At 39.6% G+C, this 19,913-nt stretch overlaps 1 protein-coding gene across 2 annotated transcripts in view; it reads right to left on the bottom strand.

The window, feature by feature from the left end:
* mcf2l2 (MCF.2 cell line derived transforming sequence-like 2) overlaps nt 1–19,913 on the bottom strand; it is a 286,969-nt gene that overhangs the window by 216,549 nt on the left and 50,507 nt on the right. For both annotated transcript variants that reach the window (XM_036007118.1, XM_036007119.1), the window contains exon 2: nt 8,879–8,962. In XM_036007118.1, the coding sequence (XP_035863011.1) occupies nt 8,879–8,962 (84 nt within the window). The remainder of the gene's footprint in view (nt 1–8,878; nt 8,963–19,913) is intronic.

Raw genomic sequence — 19,913 nt, 5'->3', positions numbered from 1 at the left:
TGGCACAACATCCACACGGGCTGTTCCACGGCTGGGCCGGGTGCCGTTGTCGGGGCCAGAGGACGGCGGTGGGACTCCTCGTCTGACGCTGGAGCTGGCAGAGGGACCGTGGCTGGCGCACTCGGCGGCTATGGACTAGCGCTATGTGGAGTACTGTACAAGTTTAACTCGAGAGCACTGTATGTAAGTTTTGGAACCAAGCTTTAAAGGAACATTTAATTAGGCTGGAAAAACATGATGAATGCGGACTATACAGCTTGCTTGGCTGTAGTTCCAATGACACAACCTGTAGGGGGACTGAAGCGGTGGGACGCGCGAGCTGTAGTTCCAATGAGACAACCTGTAGGGGGACCGAAGAGGGAAAAGTTACATAGTATGCCTTTAAAGTTCTGAAATAGGTTATGCGAAAAACACACCAGCCTACTAAGAGTAATTTATTACTTCTACTAGGCTGGTGTGTTTTTCGCATGGCCCATTTCAGAACTTAATAGCTGGTTGAGACCTAGTTCTAAGGTTTTTGTAACATTGTTCATGTTTAACGTAAGAGTTCTCTAGACCTGTTTCAATTAACCTGTGACTTCATGCATGGGGAGACTGAAGAGAGGTGTAAACAAGTTACCTGACATATTTTTGTAGTCCTCACGCAAAATGTAAGCTACCACTGCTTTACGATATTGTTCACCTGCTTGACTAGTTCTCTTCAGTTTTTTTTTTTTTTTTTTTTTTAAAGAAATTGTAGTAGCTGTCATTATTACTTTAGAGTGTTTCATATAATATCCTATAGTATATATAGGATATATATAGAGCCCCCGGGGGGCAGGAGACGTTTTAATGTCAATGGATTGAATGGGCCGATTAAAAGAAAAATGGTCTTGACATATCTTAAAAAGTTACAAGTAGATATTGCTTTCCTACAAGAAACTCACCTCACCTTGCAGGAACATAAAAAATTAAAGAGAGAATGGGTAGGGCAGGTAGTGTCACCATCATTCAATTCAAAGGCCAGAGGAGTGGCCATTTTGATAAATAAAAATACACCTCTGGGAAAACTTGATACTGTCATTGAGCCCTCAGGATGTTATGTCTTTATTAATTGTAGAATATTCTCAGAACAATGGTCACTCCTAAATTTATATGCACCTAATTATGATTATTATGATTATGTTTTGTGAAACAAACTGTGCCTCCTCTCCCAACAGTTTTATTTTATGGGATACGTTAAAGGCCTATCTGAGGGGACAGATAATTTCCTATACAAAAGGTCTGAAAAAAGCAATACACAGAGGATATTGATAAGTTGGAAAAATAAATTTTGCTCTTGGAAAAAGATTATCAATTTGGTTCAGAAAAAACGTCAATGCAATACATTAAATACATACAAAATTAAAAGAGCTATTTTAAGAACTAAACAGAGGTATTATGAATTGGGAGAGAAAGCACATAAAATCTTGTCCTGGCAACTGAAGGCAGAGGAAAGCACTAGGAGTATCAATGCCATTCAAACTGAAGCAGGCTCTATCTCATATAACCCAACAGAAATAAATGATACATTTAAACACTTCTATTCAAATTTGTACAAATCAGAATTGCCCAGCGATTTGACCCATTTTGACAACTTTCTGTCTAAAATCGAATTGCAAAAAATTAGTGAAGAGGACCAAAAAAATCTTGACCTTCCTTTTACTCAGGCAGAAATTACAAAAGCCCTAAATTCACTTCAGTCTAATAAATCCCCAGGAGAGGACGGTTTTCCCCCCAAATTTTATAAAGAATTTAAAGATTTGCTTAACCCACTGATTATGGATGTAATAAGCCTTTCGTCTAAGACACATAAGCTTCCCGAATCCTTTTCGACTGCCATAATCACAGTTATATTTAAAAAGGGTAAAGATATAGGCTCTTATAGGCCCATCTCATTATTGAACTCAGATTATAAATTGATCTCTAAAGTGTTAGCAAATAGGCTTAGTCTAATACTACCAAAAATAATTAACCCAGACCAGGGTGGCTTTATTCAAAAACGCCTATCTGCCAATAACTTAAGTAGATTCTTTAATATAATCCATTTAGCAAAATCAAGATCTGATCACACTGTGGCTGTAGCGTTAGACACCAAGAAAGCCTTCGATAGGCTGGAATGGCCCTATTTATTTAAGGTATTAACTAAATTTGGTATTTAAGTATTTTATTAAGTATTTATTAACTGGGTGAGAACCCTATATCACAACCCCAAAGCAAGGACTACTACTAATGGGCAAATGTCATCACCGTTTTCCCTAAATAGATCCAGTAGACAGGGATGTCCACTGTCCCCAAGTCTGTTTGTCTTAGCCATTGAGCCTTTGGCGGAGGCAATCAGAAGGGACCCTGATATAAAAGGCTTTAAGGTTGGTCAGACAACCCATAAAATTAATTTATTAGCTGATGATGTTCTCTTATATCTAGACCAGACCCTTCTCACTCTCTTACTCGACTACAGGATTTATTGGGCACCTATGGTACTGTCTCAGGATATAAGGTGAACTATGATAAAAGTGAAATAATTCTATTAACAATATTCAACTACTCTGCGTGTCAAAGTGCATCTGCGTTCAAGTGGGCCCCAACTGGAATAAAATATCTTGGTATAGTTGTGGACAATAACTTAAAAAATCTTTATAAATTAAATTATAGTCTACTACTTAAAAAAATGGAGGAAGATCTACACAGATGGATTAGCCTCCCCATCACTTTGATCGGGAGGATTAATTGCATTAAAATGAACATTTTGCCGAGGTTGCAGTACCTCTTTCAATCATTGCCTATTCCATTCCCTCAAACATTTTTTAAAACTCTTAATAAAAATGTAAGACAGTTCATTTGGAATAACAAGGTACCAAGAATATCTCTGGAGAAATTGACGTGGGACTATAAGTCAGAGGGACTTCAACTACCCAATTTCAAGAAATATTACTTTGCAGCCCAAATGCGATTTCTTTTGTCTCTGTTTGAGAATGACACAACTCCATCCTGGGTTCATATTGCATTTTCTTCTTTGAAAGACAATTTTTTCAGTGATTTTGTTTACAAATACAACTGCCGAATTTTGTCCAAAAAGACTGATATCCCAATCTTATTTATCTCATTAAACTTTGGTATGATGTACATAAAACCATTGGCAAGGAGATAGGGCTGTCACCAAAATCACCTTTAAAGCAAAATGAATGTATCCCTCTGACTGTAAACAATAAGATCCTGGAAGCATGGCATCATAATGGGATTCGTAAATTGGAGGACTGTTATGAGAACGGATTTTTCATGACTTTTGAACAATTAAGAGGAAAACAATACTTTCTTTTGTTATCTTCAACTGCAGTCATTTCTGAGAAGCACTTTGAACAATACTATGGCTTAGCCAAACTCACTGAAATGGAAAAATGTATACATGATAGTGGACCATATAAGTTTATTTCTAAAGTATATTCTTTGTTAATATGTGAATGTCCTAAACTGGCTCTGTATAGGTCTAAGGAAAGGTGGGAATCAGACTTAAATATCACGATTGAAGACCAACGTTGGTTGAGTTGTGTCAAGACAGTTTATCTGCCACAATTAATGCATGGTACAGGCTTGTCCACTATAACTTCCTCCATCAGCTGTATTTGACCCCAGAGAAAATTCACAAGTCTAAGCCTGATCTATCTGATACATGTTTCCGATGTGCTGCAGATGGGGGCTCTTTCCTACACTGTACTTGGTTGTGTGTGAAGGTGAGCGATTTCTGGATTGACTTTTGTGACGTCGTGACTAAGATTAATCAGATTTCATTACCTGTTGACCCAGAATTTTGCTTGCTGGGGAACTTTATGAAAATTGATCAACCACTTAACAAATTTCAAATAAGATTTTTGGAAATAGCCCTGGCAGTGGCCAGAAAGTGTATTGCTGTCACATGAAAGTCTAATTCCCCTCTATCCATAACTAAATGGTATTTAGAAATGAATAACTGTGTGCCTTTAGAAAAAATAACATAACCTTTGAAAGGGATACAACACCTTTATTAAAATTTGGCATCCCTATCTAGATTATGTGGATAATGTGATGTTTGATGGAGTGTGACTGACCTCGAAACATTGTATACCTACTTTAAAATATTGGAGCATCCTTTTGGGGAGGGGGGATGGAGGGTTGTTTGTTTGTGTTTGTTCTTGTTCTTGTAAACTGGAAAATGAAAATAAAGTATTAAAAAAAAAAAAAGAGATAAAAATCGTCTACAAAATAAATACTTCAAGGTTACTGCCTCAACTAGTGACAATACCAAAACCAAGGGCTCCATTGTGTTGCTGTCATGGAAATGCGCACTCACCGTAGACAAAAGTAAGACCTATCAGGCAGGATATCTTATATATGTACCACGATAAGGAGTAGGACAATAGCCTTTGTTTCAGTATATGCACCGTCTACATATGATGAAAATTTTTTCCCGCACCTAACCAATGAATTGCTTTCTCTCAATGAATATTCACTAATTATAGGGGGAGACATGAATGCAGTAGTAGATTTAAATCAGGATATATCAGGGGTCAATCACACAAAAGCCCCAAAACATATATCAGACATGTTTAAAGCAGTTGTGGAATCCCACCATCTCACAGATATATGGAGGATGCACAACCCTAGTAGCAAGGATTACACCTAATTTTCCACACGTCACCTCACCCACTCCCGCATTGATTATATTTTGTGCTCCAGTGAGCTTAAGGCAATGTTCCACACGATAGCAATAGAACCAGCAATTCTGTCTGATCACAATGCGCTGATAACCACATTCCATTGTGATATGTTAGGAGAAAGATCTAGGAGATGGCAATTTAATAATTCCCTTCTCCAGAACACAGCTTTTGATTCAGAATTTAGAGTCAAACTGGCTGAGTTTATATCAATCAATACTGACTCAGTTTCTGACCCTGCATTAATCTGGCAGGCAACTGAAGGATTTATTAGAGATTTCATATCTTCCTTCGCGGTCAACCTGAAGAGGAAAAGAGAGGCAAGGATTGCGGAGTTGGAAGAACGCTATAAATCTTTAGAGCAGTCTCTTAAGACTTGTTTTTCTAAATCTACACATACTCTTCTAGTCACAAGTCAAGCAGAGCTGAATGATTTGCTAAGAAGGAGAGCTGAGTTCATAATGCACAGAGTGAGGCAAAATTATTATTTTAATGGCTGTAAACCAAGCAAATTGCTTGCTCTGAAATTAAAACAAAGCGAATCCAGAGCTACTATCAATAGCATCAGCACAGACTGAGGTATCTCAACAAATCCTAAGGATATCAGCGCCACTTTTCAATCCTTCTATTCAAAGTTGTATGAGTCCTCCTACAACCCAGATCCAACACAGTGCCAGAAGTTCCTAAAAGAACTAAAGCTGCCTCTTCTTGACCCAGAGGAGGCAGAAGAACTGGGTCAACCCATAACGTTAGAGGAACTTAAATCAGCATTAAAAACAGTTAAAAAAGGGAAAATGCCAGGGTTGGATGGAATTCCATCAGAACTTCTTCTACAGGATTTTGACATATTAGGACCTACCATTTTACAAGCTTTAACTTCAGCCATAGAGAAGGGTACTTTCCACCAACAAACCAACACTGCGCTAATTTCCGTTATACCCAAAAAGGGCAAAGATCTTACGGATTGCTCCAATTTCAGGCCCATTAGCCTAATCGGGACTGATATTAAGCTTTATTCCAAAGTCTTGGCTCTCCGCCTAGAGCGCTTTACCGAGAAGCTAGTCCACCCCGACCAATCAGGTTTTATACCAAAGCGTCATGCTGTAGACAATGTATGCAGACTATTTCATGTAATAGAAGAAGCCAAAATCCTCCCAACAAAAGCAGCAGTTTTATCAGTGGATGTGGAAAAGGCTTTTGACGGCCTAGAGTGGAATTACTTGTGACAAGTAATGGAGAGGCTTGGTTTGGGGGCCAAATTCATTGACATGGTGCGTACTTTATATGCGAACCCCACGGCAATAGTCTCAACCAATGACTTGCATTCTCATGCAAGTCATTGTCATTTCCCATCTAGAGGGGCTCGCAACAGGGATGCCCGCTTTCCCCCATGCTGTTTGCAATCTCTCTTGAGCCGCCCAAGCCATAAGGCAAAATAAAATCTGTAATGTCCAGATTAAATCCAATAGCAGCTCAATATCATTATTTGCAGATGATATTTTGTTGTACATCTCTGATCTTGAGGACTCTATTCCAAAAATTCTTAAGATCTTCAACGAATTTGGCTCAATCTCCGGCTATAAAATTAACTGGAATAAATATAATCTTTTATTGAACAACAGGCATGTGACATCAGCCATTAGTGTTACAATACCAACCCAAAGCAAAATTACATATTTGGGCATCACCATACACGCTACAGCGAGTTGTCCCAAACAACTATGAAACTATATTAAGTAGTGTTCAAAGGGATCTAGCCAATTTGTCTGCGCTGCCGGCATCGCTACGGTCCAGGATTGCTGTCGTTAAAATGAACATAGTTCCTCGTGCGAATTTCTTAAGCACAATCATCCCCTTACCCCTACCAATAAATTTCTGGAAGAAACTTGATACCGTAATTCGGCAGTATATATGGAATAATAAACAACCTAGGTTAAAATATAATATAATAATTTGCTTGTAAGCAGTGGAGTGACAGAGGTATTTATACTTAAGACCAACTAGTCAATGAGAAAGGTATGTTGAGTTTTGAAGACCTGAGAGCTAGTTTTGAGGTCCCCAGGACATCCTTCTTTTTCATCTGCACTTAAGATCAGCCCTAAAATATTATGGAGTGCCATGGGGAAACAGTCTTGAGGCGCACCCAGTCATTAAATGGTTTGTTGATTTTCCTGTGAGAGGATTAGTGTCCAGGATTTATGCTAAACTGATTGCAAATATCCATAGGAGAACTCCCAATAGTAAAGAAATGGGAACGAGAGCTGTGCCCTGAGAAGAACACAATTAATTGGGAGACAGTTTGGGACAACATTTTCCACTGTTCCAAGAACCCAAATCACCAGTAAATCCACTTCAACATATGCCATAGGACATATTGGACTCCTCAGAAGAGATACGTCTCGAAAGCCATTCCCACTCCCTATTGTACATTCTGTACAAACCTGAACAAACTGGACCTTTCCTACATATGGTCTGGGAGTGTGAACAGGTGCATGAGTTCTGGCATAAAACATCAATACTATCTGATCTGATAGGATATCTAATCCCTACTGACCCGATTGTTTTGTTACTTAATGATGACTCTAAATTACACCTGCTTGAGAGACAGAGGAAAATTTGGCTAGCTGGCTTAACTGCAACCAAGAAAATGATAGTTCAACGCTGGCTCCCCCCTCACTCGCTTTGTATAAAACAGTGGTTAGCTTATTTCCTAGACATAGTTATGCTTGAGCTTTCTACAGCAAGGATATACTGTCAGCCTATGGGAAAGCGCAGCAGGACAAATATCAGACCTAATGACCTCAACGCCACAAGAACTAGAGTTTTTTTTTTTTTTTTCCTCGAGACCGCAGAGGGTGGAGGGTGGGAGAGGGTTTTTGTTCTTGTTCAATTTGTGTTCATCTGTTCTATGCACCTCTTGACATTACCTGGCATGTATTGTGGAATTTGTTCTGTATGTCTGTATGATAAATGGTGCTAAAAAATAATAAAAAATTGATCCCAAAAAAAAAAAAAAATCTATCTCTATCTGGATGTTGTTTTGGGTTGGCAAAACTCCCCAGTAGAGAAATACATTGAACACTTGTTAAAAGTCACGCGAACCCTGTGACAAATTCTTTCTTGCTGGTGTTGGTGAGTGCATATCCCACCTTGATTAGTCTCAGAGCTTTACCCGCTTTGTACAATAGGAGAGCTGGGCCATTGCAGTCTATGATGTGAAACTTCGCTGTTATTGACTTGTATTAACTTTCCAGTTTGCAGTAACCTTTCATTTTCAGTGGGTGACTCCCATAGCCAAATAGTTTTTGTTCGACTTTCAGCAGTGGTTTGCATCAAAGTCTTTTGCAGGTATCACGCTCGTTTGTCAATTTTGCATTCTGTGGGCTCTGTCCTATGTCTGCATGTACATCTGCCTCCTCCTCCAATTCTGATGTGACAGCATCCACAAAGTCGGAGTTGAAATCCTCATCCTCTTGTTCAACAGTGAGTATATGTCTGTATCCTGTTCTGTTTGGAGTATGGGGCCTTGATTTACAGGTTCTAGCAAAGTGATTGCATTTCTGGCAATTTACACACTGTTTCCCCTTTGCTGGGCACTCTGTTTGCTTACTGTGGTGCCCACCTCATGCGTTGCAGGCATGGTCAGACATCTTCCTGTTTTTGTTTGGTCTGCAAGCATGTTTAGCAGGGCCTGGTTTCCAGATCTTGCAGTGTACCGCAAGATCTGGTATGGTTGTCAGTAACCATAGCATTTAGCTGCACCTGTGCTACCTCGTAGGAGCGGGCTATGTCAATGGCCTTATCTAGCATTAGCTCCGGACAGTGACTAAGCAGTTTTTCCGGTGTGGTTTCCCGTGTTAGAGACTCCAAAAGCCTCCATTTTCTTATTATTTTGCAAGTGGGTTTGCACCTGCAACAACATCATGTTGTGACTCTCTATCTATTCAACGATTCCAGGTACACTCAGTACTTCAGTAAGATTTATAGTTAGCTTACTTTTATTATGCCAGTCCACAACAACATCCGGTTCAGGGTATTTCAAAATTAGGGTCCTGCATGCGCAATAGCATTTAAGATTACAGTCACAGTGACCTGGAAATTTAACCTTTGACCTCCAAAATCTCTGTGCCAATGCAACACAGGCAGGGCAGTAAAGTCTTGTTTCATACCTGAGAGCAAGGCAAACTGGCGATGAAGCTGCTCTATGATGTCCACAGACAGCAGGGGCCTGATCTCCTGCTGCATAATCTCATCTGTTGGGAGAGACACACTGATCAGATGAAGCACAGTAAAACATCCATGAATTCCAATATTAATTCAAAGAATATTAATAATACAGTCAGGGAGAAAGAGACTAATAGGCTAGTTGACAGGTAAACATAAACCAAATTGGAACATTGTAAAAATCAATAATGCACACAAGAAACTGTCAAGGAGGCAGAACTCAGAATTTTATATGTTGATTTTTCTACATATTTATATATAGGAAACTAGAACAAAGCATTATTAGACATGGCTTTATGTATATGTGTGTGTATCCATTCACCCTGCCCTGCTCTGTAATAATTTTGGTTCCATGCAGCCTGAAACTCTAAAGGCAGTGTACAGTGAACAAAGCTTTCTTTATCACTGAAAATAAAGAGATGTATTTACACTGACTGTAATTTATTGCTCTAAAACATGCTTGACTATGTTTCATGCTGGTGGGGGTGGGGACAGACCGAAGGAGAGCACAATGGCTGGTAGTGAGCCTGGCTTTTTATGGAGGCAATATCAATTTACCTCTTTTCTTAGTATCTGAGTCTGCTGACCTACCAAGGACATCAGAAATACAGCTTCCAGGAAGCACGTGACCGGCGGCCACTATGGTTGTAAGAAACTGAGCTCCTACACTCGCCTCCGTATTTCATTAAATAACCAGGTCTATTACTTTTTCTTCAACGCCAAATCATTTAGTCTGTTGTCACGGTGACTCGGTGAAACACCTGCAGGCACAAAAGAGCAGGTCTCGTTGTCGCTTGGGCTGTCTACTCGTTCGGAGAAGTTTGCTAGCATGTCTGCGGCTAATGGAGTGGTGGCTAACGTGAACACACTCTCTAATATGGAGGAATTAATCGACCGGGTCTTGGAGAAGCAGCTAAGTGTGCTTAAATCAGTGATATATCATAGCACAGTGAAGGAAGTGCTGGCCGAAATGAATGCCTCACAGCAACACATCGGGGCAGAACCTGAGATGCAGGAAAGCATGGTATGTGAGCTGGACCAATCTGACTGCGTCACACTCAAGATCCAGCGGCTTCGGACGCCCGAGGGGATGCAACACGAGCTGGCACTGCACGCTGAACGCAGCTCGTACTCCTTCATCTGCCGCGCTGCCCTGGGAGCAACCCGCGGGGGGAGAGAGTTTGCCATCGCTACAGCTGCGGAGCAGGGTGTTTTCTGGCTGGAATTAGAAGAGGATACCGGGTGCCGCGACTGGAGGACTCAGCACCTGTGGACTAACGGTATTTGGGCCACTGTACCGAGTTTGACTGGAGGACGCTGTGTGTAAGTTTTGAAACCAGGGACAGGGACACTTAACCAGGCTGAAAATGCATGATAAATGCTGGCTGGTCAGTTTACAGTTTGTTTGTTTGTTAACAGTTAAGCTAGACTGAAAGAACATGAGGGATACGGTCTGTTCAGCTCATAGTCTGCTTATTGCTCCAACTAGATTGGTCTGTTTTTCACAGCTTAGTCCAGAAATTGTTTGAAGGTGTTTATAATATTGTTCATGTTTAACATAAGAATTCACTATACCTGTTTCAATTAACCTGTGACTTAAGACAGGAGGTGCAGTTTTGAGCTGGAGTTTTGCGCAAACTGCATTTGATGTGGTCACGCATCTTACAAATAGGGGAAGGGGTCTGCGGTCTCAGAGGGTTAGGGGATTTATTTTACTTTTTATGTTTTTGTCACACCTTGCTCAGAGCTAACAGTTCAACCTTTGCTACAGATTTGTCAGCAAAATCCGGTAGGGTACTCGAGACACGTATGCGTTTCAATTTTGAAGATGGCTGAGCTTTCAATCCTTTCAGTTAACATCAGGAGGCTAAACGGGCCGATCAAACGAGCTAAATTCCTGGATTATTTAAGAAGGAAAAACATAGAAGTGGCACTTATACAAGAGTCACACCAACGTAAAAGAGATGTAAATCGTCTACAAAATAAATACTTTAAAGCAGCCATATTATGCTCATTTTCAGGTTCATAATTGTATTTTAAGGTTGTACCAGAATAGGTTTACATGGTTTAATTTTCAAAAAACACCATATTTTTGTTGTACTGCAGTGCTCTCTCTCACTGCTGCAGATCCTCTTTTCACCTGGTCTCTGTTTTAGCTACAGAGTGAGAACTCTTTTCTTCTTCTTCTGTACTATCTTTGATTGCACTTGCACATGCGCAGTAGCTCAGATATAGATCATGTCAGCTAGCTAGCTCCATAGACAGTAAAAGAAAGGCTGTTTCTACAACTTCGGTCAGGTACAAGGCAGGATTAGCTGGGAGACTTCTAAATGAGGGCGCACATGTAAGTAGTTCTTTTGTAGATTATGGTGAACTTGTGTGTGTTGTAGCAGTGCTTTGCTATTGAGAACGATCTAGCATGCTAGCGTTAGCATTTGCGTTAGCATGCTAACGCTAACGCTAACTACGAGCTAATGGTTGCGGTTATCCTGCTTGTGCCGATTTTGAACAGCACACCCAGAGACTGAAGGCAGGACACATTCAGGAACCGTATCTCACTCTAAACAGCATGGATGGATTTTTTTCAAAGTTTGTATGTGTGCGGAAGCACCAGAGACACAAAATAACACCCCAAATCCCAGAAAAAGTGATTTTTTCATAATATGGGCACTTTAAGGTTGCTGCCTCATCTGGTGACGACACCAAAACCAAGGACTCCATCGTGCTGCTGTCGCAGAAATCCGCACTTACCGTAGACAAAAGCAGTAAAGACTCTTCAGGCAGGATATCTTGTATATATATACCAGGACAAGGAGTAGGAAAATAGCCTTTGTCTCGGTATATGCACCGGCTACATATGATGAAAGTTTCTTCCCACGCCTAACCAATGAATTGCTCTCTCTCAATGAATAATCACTAATTATAGGGGGAGACATGAATGCAGTACTAGATTTAAACCAGGATAGATCAGGGGTCAATCACATGAAACCCCAAAAACGCATATCGGACATGTTTAAAGCAGTTGTGGAATCCCACCATCTTACAGACATATGGAGGATGCACAATCCTACTAGCAAGGATTACACCTTCTTTTCCACACGTCACCTCACCCACTTCTGCATTGATTATATTTTGTGCTCCAGTGAGCTTAAGGCAATGTTCCACACAATAGCAATAGAAAGGCAATTCCACAATGCGCTGATAACCACATTCCGTTGTGATATGTTAGGAAAAAGATCTAGGAGATGGCAATTTAACAATTCCCTTCTCCAAAACACAGCTTTTGATACAGAGTTTAAAGCCAAGCTGGTGGAGTTTATATCAATCAATACTGACTCAGTTTCGGACCCGGCATACATGTGGCAAGCCACTAAAGGATTTATTAGAGATTTCACATCTTCCTTTGTGGTCAATTTGAAGAAAAAGAGAGGCAAGGATTGCGGAGTTGGAAGAACATTGTAAATCATTAGAACAGTCTCTAAAGACGTGTTTTTCTAAATCTACACATACTCTTTTAGTCACAAATCGAGCAGAGCTAAATGATTTGCTAAGAAGGAGAGCTGAATTCATAATGCACAGAGTGAGGCAAAATTACTATTTTAATGGTTGCAAACCAAGCAAAACCTCACTGGAAGTCTAAGACTGCAAGTGGTAAAACAGTTGTTGGCGTATTTTCTGGACGTAGTTATGCTTGAGCTCTCTACAGCAAGGATTAACAAAGCCAAGTCATCGACTATAGACCTATGGAAAAACGCAAGTATCAGTCTTAATGACCTCAGCATCACAAAAATTAGAGGAAAGCGACTAGGCAAGGTGTGATTCCTGTTCTTGTTTTTTGTTTATTTGTTTGTTTTTCTTTTCTCGAGACCGCATAGGGTGGGGGATGGTAGAGGGTTGTTGTTCTTGTTCAATTGTGTTTTTCTGTTCTGTATGTTCAAAAATATAAAAACAATAAAAAATGAATAAGAAATACAGCTTCCATTACAGTCTGTTCCACTAAGAAATGTTTTTGAGTTTTGCTGATTCATTTACTGAAGTTAACTTACACCAAAACATACTTTTTTGAGCATCTCATATTCATCATATAAACCACACGATAAATGGAAATCTAAAACTGTGCTGATTTAAAATTCCATTCCAACATCAGTCCTGTTCATAACTAACAAAAATCATTCATTTTAAGAATTATGACTTTTTAAATGCCAGTTTATTTACATAAAGTCACTGTTGTTATTTATGACAAAACACAAAAAATCAAATATTTTGGGTGCCTGGATAGGTCAGTTGGTAGAGCAGGCGCCCATATATAAAGGTTTACTCCTCGACGCAGTGGGCCCGGCTTCGACTCCGACCTGTGGCCCTTTGCTGCATGTCATTCCCCCTCTCTCTCCACTTTTCATTTCTCTCAAACATAGACAATCATTTCTCTTTTTTTATTGCACTATTTGCACATTAACACTGTACATTTGATCTTTTATATATTATTACTGTATATTTGTTTTTAATATGTTAAAGTCTGGATAATATATGTTGTTTGTATATGTTGTTTGTATATCTGGAGTTGTAACAAACATAATTTCCCCCTGGGATTATTAAAGTATTTCTGATTCTGATTCTGATTCTTCAGCTGTCCTGTCATTAAAGGCCTAAAATGCCCAAAAACTATTAAAAAAAAAGAAAAAAATCGAATATTTTCAGTATACTAACAGCTAGGGGGAAATTTCTTTTTCTGTTTTTCTTAGTCTTGGGTAAGTCAATTATTAGCAACAACATTGATTTTTGTGCAGTATTAGATTAAAGTATAATCACCTGTTAACTTCCTATTGACTTGCATGTAAAATGCCAATTATTGCTTTATTTTACTACTCCTATTACCCTTTGTTTTTCACCTAATTATAGTAACACACGCACACACACACACACACACACACACACACACACACACACACACACACACACACACACACACACACACACACACACACACACACACACACACACACACACACACACCTTCAAAGCTTAAAATACTATACTGTAACTTCTGAACTGCACGTAGGAGGTATAATATATTATAATGTATTGAGTTTGAAGTATAATAATATAATAAATGATTTTATTCCACAATGGCCATGGGATCAAAAAATGTGGTTATAATGGGTTTCAATGGGACATTTTTGTCTGTATTACATGTAATACAGACACTCAATGTAGTACATTGAGTGTCTGTATTTTGATTACACTGTTTATTTTTGACATTTTATAGGATCTGAGATTGAACTTTCTAACTTCAAGTAAAAGCTCACACCCTTACCAAAAATCATGTTATAATTATTAACACAGCCAAAATGTCCATAGTGAGGCACAATTGGATTTTTTTTCAATCTACACAAATCCATACTGAAACATATCTATTAATCTGGAAAGAAAATTCCACAAAACTGAGAGTTTAATGGCTTTGAATCATACTCCTGGTCTAGTTCTTAAAGATAACTTTTGATTAAAGAAATTAATCGAGCACTGAGCTTTACTTGTCTTTTTTTGGTCTAATGTGCTCTATCTCTTGAACCTGCGGCTGTCCAGCAATCAGAAACACCACATATCTGTGCATTCAGAGCGATATACTGTACTACTCTTCATTAGAATATCTGCCAGTCTCTTCCCCATGCAGTGGCGCCGGCGGGCACAATCATGTACGCACTGTGCGTACATTTTTTTTCTGTGAGACATGCAACGCATCTAATGATAACAATGCGTAAATGTGCAGAGGAGCAGCAGCCGACAGCAGGTATGTTCTGCCCTCTGCTCTGTTCACTGTAATAATTTTGTCATTAATTACACGTTATCGCACCAACAACCCATCCACTATTAATCAGAATGTTCATTTTTATAACTCAATCCGTAGATAAACTGGTTGCTGGACGCCGAGTATCGCTAAACCCACGGACGGAGCAGCATGTTGTTTGAATCATGTGTGTTAACATGGACATGAATAACTTAGTTATGAGGCTAATCCCGTTTTTTTGCTCATATTTGGGATATGATGTTTACATGGCACACAGAGAAATTATGGTATTTATATCTCTGTACAGGCTCGACGACAGCTGTCTGCGCTGAGCGCATCCACCTCTCTCTACGCTTCAGTAAAAATATTTTCATGATCTGGTTATCATGATATGGTAAAAGTACGCTAGGAGCACACTCTTATACACATTAAATATTATAAGAACAGCAGATTCCTGAAGCAGTAAACTGCTTCAGCAGGTGGGCGTTTTTTGTGCGTACTTTGAAATAGAATTCTGCCAGTGCCACTGTCCCCACCTCCTTAGTATTTTAAATATTTCAGCCAGATATTTGGTTACAAACTTAACTGGGTAAAAATATGCACTACCCCTGAATACCTCTACCAGACATTCCGCTACCCCATTGGTTCAGAACCCTAAATATTTGTGGGTCACTATTCACCCCTCAGTCACAAGCAATGTGTCAATTAATTAAAGAAAGTTCTTACAGAGTTAAAGATCAAACTACAGAGATAGAGCGTCTCTCACCTCTCATTCTCATATTTCAGTTCATCAAAACGAATGTTCTTCCACAAATCAATTTTTTCAACTCTATGTTCCCTCTGGCACCACCCAGCGGTTATTGGAATGAACTACATTCTGCTACCATATTTAGATCGGGGGAAAAGAAACCAAGGGGGTAAGCTTCTCCTCGGAACGCGTAGCTCCTATGGCGCCATTTTGATGCTAACAAGCCACCACTTCCCGTTAGCATTCCATTGACTGTCATTCATTTTGGCGCCACTTTGACAGCAAATAACTTTACATCTGAAGCATTTAAAGACTATTTGTCCATTGTTTATTTCTAAAGAAAGACGACAATGTATAAAAGGCTCCATTACCTTGTACCTCATGTTATGGCTCCGTAGCAGACGTTTTTGTAAAAATAGGCTAACGATTATGTCATAACCACGGGACTTACTGTCGCACAGTAGAGGAATTACCGTATAGTACAGGAGAAGCTCGCAGGCAATTTCGACTCACATTAGCTGTTTAAGTTAACTTACTAATGTTAACTAGCATTTTAGTTAGCAATAATTAGCCTGTGCCTATGTTATCTCCTTACATATACGTACGCTCCCTGTCTCTGCAAGATTCGGAATGATTGAGATTTCTCTTGGCACAGCTACCAGAAGACTTACAACTTTCAGACAGGTTGCTCACGGCACATTTACGTCGTCTCTCTCAGTTGGAGGCTGCGCAGTAACGCTCAGCCATCACCGGAAAAGTGCTTCTAATATCCTTCACTGGTCTCTGTCAAGAGCAACGGGATCTGTTGGTCTAGTTTATATATGTCAATGAAAGAAACCCCCTAGAGACCAAAATGTGATGGTGGACTGGGACTTCCTGTGGTACTATTGATCATTTGTGTTGCATCCTCTTTCCAAATGGTTGGCTTCCACTGCCTCTATGTCCTGGTGTCCAATAGAGCGAAACATATTCTCCCTCATAGACTACAAAATCTATTACAGTATCTCTCCTAAACTTTGTAAAACTAAATTTGGCTCCCTCATTACTGTACTGAAGTGATCTGTAATGAGAATCAAGGTAACATGACCTCAGAATCAGTTACTATGGTAACTGAGCCTGTGAACCTAAGCTGGTCGAGAGCAGGTTTTCTTCAAGAAACCTCGAGTTTCTCTTAGTCTCCTCCCTCTGACACAGCCCTCTTTCATTTCCTCATTCATTCATTCAGTCTGCATCGGGCGCATTTTAGCGAAGTTTGTTATCGGCATGAATAAAAAAAACAGTGTTGACCATGACCATTAACCATGTTTAGGGCAGTAGGCAGACTATAAAACGTTTTTTTTTTCTTAAAACATGGCATTTCCTTTTGTCGACAATCCCATTGATAAAGAAGCTGCTTTACTTCTGCTTTACTTCACAGGGTGTTATATGTTAGATGATATTGAAGCCCCGACATTTTAATTTTCAGATAACTTCCTATTTGAGCGGTATCATCTGTTATGCTGCCTAGGCTGCATAACCTTATCCGTCCTTAGATCACTAACGTCACCCATCTTGGGCATGCTCTACATCCCAGCAGATTATTTGTGTCACAATATATATATACAATATACAATTTATGTATATAAAGTGCCGTCAGAAGAGTGTGACTCGCTCTGAAACGTGTTTTAAACGTTTTTGTAGTGTTCCCTGGACACAAACCAGTAAAAGCCATTAAAAATATGTTCCACATGATTGCAGGTAAATGAGGTAAACACTTTGAAATAAAAGATTATGAATTATAATTCTGTTAATGATGGTGCTGCTGAGTGGGATTAGTAGGTGTAGTACTTTTTCGCCCGCAGTATTGCACAAAAATGAAATAGATTATAGGTTCAATATCATTTCACCAGTAATATTAGGCTATAGCCTACTTATGATTAAATATTTCTCCCCACAAATTCTCTTCTTTTAACTCTATTTTTTAACTATATGTGCGCATGAGTATTTCCGCCGACCGGTTTGTTTGTGGTTGTTATCATGGTGAATCGTAGTATCATTGCTCCATTTATGCTGCCTTTTTATTGTGGTGGTGCATGCGCGTGAACCTACTCTGAGTTGATTGAACCAACTCAAATCAGCTGTTCTGGAACCAAGTTTCCCATCTCAGGGTAAATCAACTCAGAGATCAGGGTTAGACTCAGAGTTTGTTAAACCTCCTTCCTGAAATGGGGCCCAGTTCTAGTTTAGTTATAGTTTTTTTTTTTTGAGGGGGAGGGGTTGTTTCTGTTGTTCTCTTATATCTTTGGGGATCTTTGCATCTATAATATGAGAATGTATGTACTTTTCTCTACAAATTGAGTTTATAACCACACCCCTGTGGTTATAAATGACAATTGTTACGAGAGGTCTTTTGAGTAGATAGTTGATAGGGTGCTGACACATGATATGAGGGGGAGTGTTTGTGTGACGCTGATTAACCCAGATTGCAGGTGTGTGGAGATGAGATTCATTCAGGAGATTGTTCCCAGCTGGAGACAGTCATGGAAGTGGCACGCTGATGGCTGCATACCACACGTTTTCTACACAGAGAACACTATTGAAGAAAAATTCGCTGAAAGATTATTCTTGTTTGCCTACCACACAAGTTCTGTAAATACACCTTTTAAAACCTGAACTACAACACACCAAGGAGCGGGCTCACGGAGACGTCAACGAGAGAAGCTGGAGCTACTCAGAGCACAAGAGGAGGCCGTCCCTCCTGATGAACGACGGCTCCAGAACGGGAACGCTAAACGAATGCCAAATAAAATGCACATGGTAGAGTAACATACGTGATCCTTTAAAAAATACAAAAAGAAATAAATCTACTAAAAATGCACAGATGGGTGCCTGGGTAGCTCACCTGGTAGAGCAGGCGCCCCATATATAGAGGTTTACTCCTCGATGCAGCAGCCGCAGGTTCGACTCCGCCCTGTGGCCCTTTACTCATTCCCCCTTTCTCTCCCCTTTCATGTCTTCAGCTGTCCTATATATAATAAAGGCCTAAAATGCCCAAAAATAATCTTTAAAAAAATGCACAGATAAAGATATACAATTTGCTATGCAGTTAGTTTTTTTCCCCATAAATTAGTGCTAGTAATATTTACTTCTATACATCCTGAACTTTTGCACAACCCTCAACATCCTGCACTAATCCATACAGCCTCTTTTTCCGTCTGAATGTTAACAAACAGTTAAATGTACATATTTGTTTCTGTATTTATTGTTTCTGTATTTATTGACGTCCGGTAATCCCCTCTCGAGTTCAGACCCTCAAGCCCACGCTTCATTGATTATCGGCGATTCCATAGTCAGAAATATTAAATCAAAAACAGCTGCAACGTACTGTTTTCCTGGCGCCAAGGTTTTGGACTTGGTACAAGAGATCCCAGCTCTTTTTCCTGAAAGGTTCATATGGTTTAATTATTTTATTCATGTGATTGAATTGTGCCTCTGGGTATGTTAAATGACAAAGAAAAGGCATTGTGGCACTATTAAAGACCTAATTGAAGACAAATGTAACTTATGTTTTTATATTCTATATTTATCTTGTTTTCTATGTTGTCTTTGTTGTCTTGATCATGAGCGGTTTCTCAAATATGGTATGATTTGAAAGGGAAGGTGCAATATCAGAAAATAGAGGCTCTTTACACACACACACACACACACACACACACACACACACATTGTGCAGAGCTTGTGTTATTTTTGGGTGGTTGCTCCTCAAGGTCCAGGGGAAAGAGGGTTTCCTATTGGTTCTCAGGAAGAAGGCGTCAGCGCGAGAAGACAATCAGAGGATGTCTAATGATAGGATCGGCTGATAACAGGGCACTCTTCACACACACTAGAGTTGACTCACTACAAACGCAAATGAATGTCAATATCCTTCTGTGGTGTAAGAATGTGTGCACTTATGTGTGTGTAGTTGTATTTGTTCCCATAAATCTTAGCGTGTTTGGAGAACACATACACCAAAACATCCCAGTGTCACTAAGTTCAACAAGTTATGCTAAAACTAAAAGCACTGCACTAAAGACAGACTGTTACTGTTACATTACTGAATTCCCTCCATGGAGTGCATAGCCTTGGAAATTACATATTTTAATTGTGCACAATATAATACATGGCGCTATGACTATAATTCATTATAAACTTGTAGATGCCCGCCGTCCTGGTCTAATTACGCATACAAAATGTGGGGCAGATTGGACAATGTACACTTGAGTTACAAACAACTACCTGTTTTGCTGTGTTGGACACAAGTGCAAAAGCTTCGTAATTTAGCTTTGTGAAGGTTTTCTGGTTTTACTGACCAATTTTAAGTCAATCGGTTTAAATATGTAGGAGAATCATGTTAAAGTAGTCTGCAAAATCATCCATCATTTTTACATTCATTTTAATATAGGTGACATTCTGTTGGGTTTGGGGC

This window comes from Sander lucioperca, chromosome 11, assembly GCF_008315115.2.
Source record: "Sander lucioperca isolate FBNREF2018 chromosome 11, SLUC_FBN_1.2, whole genome shotgun sequence".
NCBI lineage: Eukaryota > Metazoa > Chordata > Actinopteri > Perciformes > Percidae > Sander > Sander lucioperca.
This window is presented reverse-complemented; position numbering and strand designations above follow the sequence as displayed.